This window comes from Penaeus chinensis, chromosome 20, assembly GCF_019202785.1.
Source record: "Penaeus chinensis breed Huanghai No. 1 chromosome 20, ASM1920278v2, whole genome shotgun sequence".
Taxonomy (NCBI): domain Eukaryota; kingdom Metazoa; phylum Arthropoda; class Malacostraca; order Decapoda; family Penaeidae; genus Penaeus; species Penaeus chinensis.
The window spans coordinates 24,752,594-24,762,593 of NC_061838.1; the positions used below are offsets into that span (position 1 = coordinate 24,752,594).

General features: G+C 43.3%; 1 protein-coding gene across 1 annotated transcript; it reads left to right on the forward strand.

Moving 5' to 3' along the window:
• The first annotated feature begins 3,112 nt into the window (after positions 1-3,112).
• LOC125036046 lies at positions 3,113-9,506 on the forward strand. The gene has a single exon (XM_047628413.1). It carries the CDS (start codon positions 3,228-3,230, stop codon positions 8,730-8,732), a length of 5,505 nt encoding a protein of 1,834 aa, XP_047484369.1. The 5' UTR covers positions 3,113-3,227; the 3' UTR covers positions 8,733-9,506.
• Positions 9,507-10,000: the final 494 nt, after the last annotated feature.

Here is a 10,000-nt window from a genome sequence, read left to right on the forward strand (position 1 = left end):
CCTGTTTGTGTATCTGTCTGTCTGCCTGTTTGTGTATCTGTCTGTCTGCCTGTTTGTGAATCTGTCTGTCTGCCTGTCTGTGTATCTGTCTGTCTGCCTGTTTGTGTATCTGTCTGTCTGCCTGTCTGTGTATCTGTCTGTCTGCCTGTTTGTGTATCTGTCTGTCTGCCTGTTTGTGAATCTGTCTGTCTGCCTGTTTGTGTATCTGTCTGTCTGCCTGTGTGTAAATCTGTCTGCCTGTCTGTGAATCTGTCTGTCTGCCTGTCTGTGTATCTGTCTGTCTGCCTGTTTGTGTATCTGTCTGTCTGCCTGTCTGTGTATCTGTCTGTCTGCCTGTTTGTGAATCTGTCTGTCTGCCTGTTTGTGAATCTGTCTGTCTGCCTGTTTGTGTATCTGTCTGCCTGCCTGTTTGTAAATCTGTCTGCCTGTCTGTGAATCTGTCTGTCTGCCTGTTTGTGAATCTGTCTGTCTGCCTGTCTGTGTATCTGTCTGTCTGCCTGTTTGTGTATCTGTCTGTCTGCCTGTCTGTGTATCTGTCTGTCTGCCTGTTTGTGTATCTGTCTGTCTGCCTGTTTGTGTATCTGTCTGTCTGCCTGTTTGTGAATCTGTCTGTCTGCCTGTTTGTGTATCTGTCTGTCTGCCTGTTTGTAAATCTGTCTGCCTGTCTGTGAATCTGTCGGTCTGCTTGTCTGTGAATCTGTCTGTCTGCCTGTTTGTGAATCTGCCTGTCTGCCTGATTGTGTATCTGTCTGTCTGCCTGTTTGTGTATCTGTCTGTCTGCCGGTTTGTGAATCTGTCTGTCTGCCTGTTTGTGAATCTTTCTGTCTGCCTGTTTGTGAATCTGTCTGTCTGCCTGTTTGTGTATCTGTCCGTCTGTCTGTTTGTGAATCTGTCTGTCTGCCTGTTTGTGTATCTGTCTGTCTGCCTGTTTGTGTATCTGTCTGTCTGCCTGTTTGTGTATCTGTCTGTCTGTCTATTTGTGTATCTGTCTGTCTGCCTATTTGTTTATCTGTCTGTTTTCCTGTTTGTGAATCTGCCTTTCGGCCTGTTTGTGTATCTGTCTGTTTGCCTGTTTGTGAATCTGTCTGCCTGCCTGTTTGTAAATCTGTCTGCCTGTCTGTGAATCTGTCTGTCTGCCTGTTTGTGAATCTGTCTGTCTGCCTGTTTGTGTATCTGTCTGTCTGCCTGTTTGTGTATCTGTCTGTCTGCCTGTCTGTGTATCTGTCTGTCTGCCTGTTTGTGTATCTGTCTGTCTGCCTGTTTGTGTATCTGTCTGTCTGCCTGTTTGTGAATCTGTCTGTCTGCCTGTTTGTGTATCTGTCTGTCTGCCTGTTTGTAAATCTGTCTGCCTGTCTGTGAATCTGTCTGTCTGCCTGTCTGTGAATCTGTCTGTCTGCCTGTTTGTGAATCTGCCTGTCTGCCTGATTGTGTATCTGTCTGTCTGCCTGTTTGTGTGTCTGTCTGTCTGCCGGTTTGTGAATCTGTCTGTCTGCCTGTTTGTGAATCTTTATGTCTGCCTGTTCGTGAATCTGTCTGTCTGCCTGTTTGTGTATCTGTCCGTCTGTCTGTTTGTGAATCTGTCTGTCTGCCTGTTTGTGTATCTGTCTGTCTGCCTGTTTGTGAATCTGTCTGTCTGCCTGTTTGTGTATCTGTCTGATTGCCTGTTTGTGAATCTGTCTGTCTGCCTGTTTGTGTATCTGTCTGTCTGCCTGTTTGTGTATCTGTCTGTCTGTCTATTTGTGTATCTGTCTGTCTGCCTGTTTGTTTATCTGTCTGTTTGCCTGTTTGTGAATCTGCCTTTCGGCCTTTTTGTGTATCTGTCTGTTTGCCTGTTTGTGAATCTGTCTGTTTGCCGGTTTGTGAATCTGTCTGTCTGCCTGTTTGTGTATCTGTCTGTCTGCCTGTTTGTGTATCTGTCTGTCTGTCTGTTTGTGAATCTGTCTGTTTGCCTGTTTGTGAATCTGTCTGTCTGCCTGTTTGTGAATCTGTCTGTCTGCCTGTTTGTGAATCTGTCTGTTTGCCTGTTTGTGTATCTGTCTGTCTGCCTGTTTGTGAATCTGTCTGTCTATCTGTTTGTAAATCTGTCTGTCTGTCTGTGTATCTGTCTGTCTGCCTGTTTGTGTATCTGTCTGTTTGTGTATCTGTCTGTCTGCCTGTTTGTGAATCTGTCTGCCTGTCTATCAGTCTGTGCATCGGTCTGCCTACCTGTATATTTGCCTGTATAACTGTCTGTCTGTCTGCCTGCCTGTTTGTGTATCTGTATGTCTGTCTATCTCTCTGCCTGTGTATTTGTAAGTGTATCTGTCTGTCTATGCATCTGTCTGTCTCTCTGTCTGCATGTTTGTGTATCTGTGTTTGTCTTTATGTTTGTGTATCTGTATGTCTGTCTATCTGTCTGCCTGTCTATTTGTATGTGTATCTGTCTGTCTCTTTGTCTGCATGATTGTGTATCTGTGTCTGTCTATATGTTGGTGTATCTGTTTGCCCGTCTGTGTATCTGTCCGTCAGTCTCTGATATTTGTTTGCCTGTCTGTCTATTGAACATAAATTTAGATCCAAGGGAAACATTATATACTGTGACATGTGAGAAAAGAGTGTTGATGTTTGCAAGAATCTAAAAAAAAAAAAAAATCTCTCTCTCTCTCTCTCTCTTTCTTTCTCTTTCTCTCTCTCTCTCTCTCTCTCTCTCTCTCTCTCTCTCTCTTTCTGTCTCTCTCTCTCTCTCTCTCTCTCTCTCTCTCTCTCTCTCTCTCTCTCTCTCTCTCTCTCTCTCTCTCTCTCTCTCTCTCTGTTTCTCTACGGAAAACACCAAACGCACATTCTCATCCTCTTGACAACACATGCAAATATAAATCACTGTACAAGTGTACGCTTGCTCATGTGAAAGCGTATATCCTTATGGCACGTAATGATACTTACCATAAGAGAGAGACAGTGAAAAAAAAAAGAAAGAAAGGAAAAGCAAGAAAAAGGAAACAGCAACACATAAGGAAACACGAGAAGATAATGACCATAGACAGCAAATCATCAAATAACACTATTCGGCAACTCGGATGCAAGAGGCCATGACACCATCCGCTCAGAAACAGCCTCAGTCTCGCGTCCTTCTCCATCTCTGCCGAACACGCGCGTGAGGCTCAACTAAGTGTTGGCGAGCGAGCGTTAAAATCCGATCTCGGAACAGCAAGTGTGCTGATGCTTTTTGTTGCTTAAAGCCAGTGACGGTGATGGCGCGCGTCCACATGCTGCTGGTCTTGGTGGTTCTGCCGCTGGTACTTGCCTCTGACTCACGGAAATCAGTTTATCGCTTCAGGAGAGGCCTTGTCGAGGGCAGCTCTCCTCCAGAGTGCGAGCCAATCGTCGTATCCTTGTGTCAGAATCTCTCTTACAGGACTACGACGGTCGAATTGCCTCATCATGCCTCCCAGACAGAAGCCGAAGAAGATATGTACAGCCGGTTTTCCCCTTTACTCGAATCCGACTGCTCCCCAGACCTTCGCAAGTTCCTCTGTGGTATGTACGTGCCGGAGTGCGGAGGGTCTGGCCTTGCGTCTGCGCTGCCGTGTCGAGGTCTCTGTCTTGCCGCACGGGATCGCTGCCAGGGGACCGGGAACGCCTCGTTCTCGTGGCCTGAGACGCTTCGGTGTGACAGGTTCCCAAGGGAGGGCGAGGACAAGGAATGCTGGAATGGAAATGTAAGCAACGGCTTGCATACTAGTGCAAATCGAGGGATTCAGTTGGGGGATACAACTGAAAGTCTGAGTGACAAGTGTGAACAAATAGATATTACTTTATGCCAAGGACTGTCTTACAACTTAACGATTCTCCCAAATCTGTTCAATCATACAACACAAGGGGAAGCAGCTTTAGAAATTCACCAATTCTCTCCTCTTGTCGAAATACAATGTTCTCCAGATCTTCAGACTTTCTTATGCAGTGTTTATGCCCCGGTTTGTAACGCACTAGGACGGCCAATTCCTCCATGTCGAAGGTTGTGTGTATCTGCAAGAAGGGGCTGCAAAACTCTGATGAAAAGGTTTGGTTTCCAGTGGCCAGAATCCCTGAAATGTAACAGATTCCCAGAAGGGACAAATTGTTGGGATGGCGAGACAGCAATGCATTCTGCTGGCCACTTAGAAGTAGAAACTTCTCTGAATGTAGCAGACACCCAGTTTTCAGAGGATAAATGTGAACTAATTACTATACCAATGTGCAAGAACTTGAACTATAATTCCACAATCTTTCCAAACTTGCTTAATCATGATTCACAAGAAGAAGCCGGTCTTGAAGTTCACCAATTCTTTCCTCTTGTCGAAATACAATGTTCTCCAGATCTTCAGACTTTCTTATGCAGTGTTTATGCCCCGGTTTGTAACGCACTAGGACGGCCAATGCCTCCTTGCCAAAGACTTTGTGTTTCTGCAAGGGACGGTTGTGAAAGTCTAATGAACCAGTATGACTTTCAGTGGCCAGCATCTCTAGACTGTGGCAAGTACCCGGACGGTACAGAATGTTGGGATGGCAATGCACTGTCTCTTTCCAGCAGCAGTGTTGGAACAAGCCAAACACCTCCACCTAAAGATCTGTCAAGTACATTTCCCCCAAGGCCTAAATGTGAGCCTCTTTCAGTACCTTTGTGTAAGAGTATGAGTTACAACCAAACAATTTTTCCAAACTTATTGAGCCACAGTTCTCAAGCTGAAGCTGCTCGAGAGCTGGAACAATTCATTCCTCTTATACGTAGCAAGTGTTCACCTCATCTGGAACTCTTCCTGTGCAGCATGTATGCCCCTGTGTGCACAATCCTTGAGAAACCTATCCCACCTTGTAGAAGCCTATGTATGATCTTGAGGAATGATTGTGCAGACATAATTAAAAGGCTTGGATTGACTTGGTCAGACATATTTGACTGTGAAAGATTTCCATCAGAAAACGTATGTGTAGGTGATTTTGATACAAGTGTTGAAATTTCTACAGCAGTTCCAAATCATCAGGAGGAAAATGGAGGCATGGTAATCAGTGAAAAATGTGAAGCTATAAGTATACCTTTATGCAAAGATCTGCCATATAACATGACGATTGTTCCAAACCTACTCAACCACGACTCACAAGAAGAAGCCGGTCTTGAAGTTCACCAGTTCTTTCCTCTCGTCAAAGTGCAGTGTTCTCCAGATCTCCAGAACTTCTTATGCAGTGTTTATGCCCCGGTTTGTAACGCACTAGGACGGCCAATTCCTCCTTGCCAAAGACTTTGTGTTTCTGCAAGGGACGGTTGTGAAAGTCTAATGAACAAGTTTGGCTTTCAGTGGCCAGCATCTCTAGACTGTGGCAAGTACCCGGACGGTACAGAATGTTGGGATGACAATGCACTGTCTCTTTCCAGCAGCAGTGTTGGAACAAGCCAAACACCTCCACCTAAAGATCTGTCAAGTACATTTCCCCCAAGGCCTAAATGTGAGCCTCTTTCAGTACCTTTGTGTAAGAGTATGAGTTACAACCAAACAATTTTTCCAAACTTATTGAGCCACAGTTCTCAAGCTGAAGCTGCTCGAGAGCTGGAACAATTCATTCCTCTTATACGTAGCAAGTGTTCACCTCATCTGGAACTCTTCCTGTGCAGCATGTATGCCCCTGTGTGCACAATCCTTGAGAAACCTATCCCACCTTGTAGAAGCCTATGTATGATCTTGAGGAATGATTGTGCAGACATAATTAAAAGGCTTGGATTGACTTGGTCAGACATATTTGACTGTGAAAGATTTCCATCAGAAAACGTATGTGTAGGTGATTTTGATACAAGTGTTGAAATTTCTACAGCAGTTCCAAATCATCAGGAGGAAAATGGAGGCATGGTAATCAGTGAAAAATGTGAGGCTATAAGTATACCTTTATGCAAAGATCTGCCATATAACATGACGATTGTTCCAAACCTACTCAACCACGACTCACAAGAAGAAGCCGGTCTTGAAGTTCACCAGTTCTTTCCTCTCGTCAAAGTGCAGTGTTCTCCAGATCTCCAGAACTTCTTATGCAGTGTTTATGCCCCGGTTTGTAACGCACTAGGACGGCCAATTCCTCCTTGCCAAAGACTTTGTGTTTCTGCAAGGGACGGTTGTGAAAGTCTAATGAACCAGTATGACTTTCAGTGGCCAGCATCTCTAGACTGTGGCAAGTACCCGGACGGTACAGAATGTTGGGATGGCAATGCACTGTCTCTTTCCAGCAGCAGTGTTGGAACAAGCCAAACACCTCCACCTAAAGATCTGTCAAGTACATTACCCCCAAGGCCTAAATGTGAGCCTCTTTCAGTACCTTTGTGTAAGAGTATGAGTTACAACCAAACAATTTTTCCAAACTTATTGAGCCACAGTTCTCAAGCTGAAGCTGCTCGAGAGCTGGAACAATTCATTCCTCTTATACGTAGCAAGTGTTCACCTCATCTGGAACTCTTCCTGTGCAGCATGTATGCCCCTGTGTGCACAATCCTTGAGAAACCTATCCCACCTTGTAGAAGCCTATGTATGATCTTGAGGAATGATTGTGCAGACATAATTAAAAGGCTTGGATTGACTTGGTCAGACATATTTGACTGTGAAAGATTTCCATCAGAAAACGTATGTGTAGGTGATTTTGATACAAGTGTTGAAATTTCTACAGCAGTTCCAAATCATCAGGAGGAAAATGGAGGCATGGTAATCAGTGAAAAATGTGAGGCTATAAGTATACCTTTATGCAAAGATCTGCCATATAACATGACGATTGTTCCAAACCTACTCAACCACGACTCACAAGAAGAAGCCGGTCTTGAAGTTCACCAGTTCTTTCCTCTCGTCAAAGTGCAGTGTTCTCCAGATCTCCAGAACTTCTTATGCAGTGTTTATGCCCCGGTTTGTAACGCACTAGGACGGCCAATTCCTCCTTGCCAAAGACTTTGTGTTTCTGCAAGGGACGGTTGTGAAAGTCTAATGAACAAGTTTGGCTTTCAGTGGCCAGCATCTCTAGACTGTGGCAAGTACCCGGACGGTACAGAATGTTGGGATGGCAATGCACTGTCTCTTTCCAGCAGCAGTGTTGGAACAAGCCAAACACCTCCACCTAAAGATCTGTCAAGTACATTACCCCCAAGGCCTAAATGTGAGCCTCTTTCAGTACCTTTGTGTAAGAGTATGAGTTACAACCAAACAATTTTTCCAAACTTATTGAGCCACAGTTCTCAAGCTGAAGCTGCTCGAGAGCTGGAACAATTCATTCCTCTTATACGTAGCAAGTGTTCACCTCATCTGGAACTCTTCCTGTGCAGCATGTATGCCCCTGTGTGCACAATCCTTGAGAAACCTATCCCACCTTGTAGAAGCCTATGTATGATCTTGAGGAATGATTGTGCAGACATAATTAAAAGGCTTGGATTGACTTGGTCAGACATATTTGACTGTGAAAGATTTCCATCAGAAAACGTATGTGTAGGTGATTTTGATACAAGTGTTGAAATTTCTACAGCAGTTCCAAATCATCAGGAGGAAAATGGAGGCATGGTAATCAGTGAAAAATGTGAGGCTATAAGTATACCTTTATGCAAAGATCTGCCATATAACATGACGATTGTTCCAAACCTACTCAACCACGACTCACAAGAAGAAGCCGGTCTTGAAGTTCACCAGTTCTTTCCTCTCGTCAAAGTGCAGTGTTCTCCAGATCTCCAGAACTTCTTATGCAGTGTTTATGCCCCGGTTTGTAACGCACTAGGACGGCCAATTCCTCCTTGCCAAAGACTTTGTGTTTCTGCAAGGGACGGTTGTGAAAGTCTAATGAACAAGTTTGGCTTTCAGTGGCCAGCATCTCTAGACTGTGGCAAGTACCCGGACGGTACAGAATGTTGGGATGGCAATGCACTGTCTCTTTCCAGCAGCAGTGTTGGAACAAGCCAAACACCTCCACCTAAAGATCTGTCAAGTACATTTCCCCCAAGGCCTAAATGTGAGCCTCTTTCAGTACCTTTGTGTAAGAGTATGAGTTACAACCAAACAATTTTTCCAAACTTATTGAGCCACAGTTCTCAAGCTGAAGCTGCTCGAGAGCTGGAACAATTCATTCCTCTTATACGTAGCAAGTGTTCACCTCATCTGGAACTCTTCCTGTGCAGCATGTATGCCCCTGTGTGCACAATCCTTGAGAAACCTCTTCCTCCTTGTAGAAGCCTTTGTCTGACCATGAGAAGGGATTGTGAGGACCCTATTAGAAAACTTGGGTCGTCTTGGCCAGAAGTATTTGAATGTGAAAGATTTCCGTCAGGAAATGTTTGTGTAGGTGATATTGATAAAAGTGTTGAGACCTCTACATCTCCATCACCTTCATCAACAGATCATCCAAGTACCCAGCTTCCGGGACCCAAATGTGAGCCTCTTTCAGTGCCTTTGTGTAAGGGTGTTAGTTACAACCAGACAATTTTTCCAAACTTATTGAGCCACACTTCTCAAGCTCAGGCTGCTCTAGAAATGGAACAATTTATTCCTCTTTTACGTAGCAAATGTTCACCTCATCTGGAACTCTTCCTGTGCAGTATTTATGCCCCGGTTTGCACGGTCCTTGAGAAACCTCTTCCTCCTTGTAGAAGCCTTTGTGTGACCTTGAGGAGGGATTGTGCAGACACAATTAGAAGGCTTGGATTGACTTGGTCAGAAATATTTGAATGTGAAAGATTTCCATCCAAAGAAATGTGTATAAGAAGAAAATAGAAGCATGTTAATCAGTGACAAATGTGAAGTTTTAAACAGTAACTCTTCTTGTCCTGATCAATTACGATTTGCACCAACATGATGATTTAGTTCACCAGTTTTTCCTTCTTGTTAAGATGTAATGTTCTCTATATTTCCAAAACTTTTTATGAAGTGTTTATGTCCTACCTTGTAGCCCACAAAGGCGAGTAGGGGCTGCAGAAGTCTGATGGGTAGGTTTGGTTTCCAATGTCCACCATCCCTGACAAATGTCTGGATGGAAGGGACTGATGGTAAGATAAACCATTCAGTTAAGTTGATAAAAGTGAACCCATTATATTATTGTGCAAGGCCTTGACCGTCAGTTATGTCTTCCCAAACCTGATTAATCAGTATTCACAGGAAGAGGCTAGTTTAGTTCTCCAAAACTCCAGACACCCTTATGCAGTGAATACACCCCAGTTTGTAACTCATTAGGATGGCCATTTCCTCACTGCTAAATTTGTGTTTCTGCAAAATATAAGATAAATACGAGATAGAAATGACGTCCCAGATCAGATTGGAAATCATGGCGGTCCTTTTTCTCTTTTTGCTCTGTACACTCTAGGAAGAGGGGGGGGGGGGGGGGGTCTTGGGAAAAGAAGACTATTTGTACACTTGGGAAAATGATGAAGAAAAGGGATGACCCCGTAATGATGACCTTTGCAATTTTGACTTTATTATGTATCTTAGATATTACGACTTTCTCACATGTTTACCTTGACTATATTAATCAAATAAATATTACAACCCCTTTTTTATGTCTTACAATCCTCTATATAGGTATATCACATTAAAAAATACCTGTTTTACGATTTCGTATTTCTAAATATAATGAAAGAAACAACTTTTTATTGTGGCTCGTCGAAATTGAAAAACAGATATTCATTACATTATTGCATAACTGTCATTGCGAGAGTATGTTTCTCTTCATTCATATCATCCCCATGACGATAATAATGATGATAATAATGATAATGAGTCTGATAATGGTGATGATGTTAATAAGATTAGTAATGATAATGATAATGAGGATGATAATGGAGTTAATAATAATGGTAATGATAGTAATAATGATAGTAGTAATAATGGTAATACTAATGATAATGATATCAATCATCACCATAATTGCCATCGCCAGCACCATCACTATCATCGGCAGCAACATCATTATTCTTTTTAGTGATGATGCTGATGATGGTGACGATATGATGATGATAATGGTAGTGATATGATAACGATAATAATTT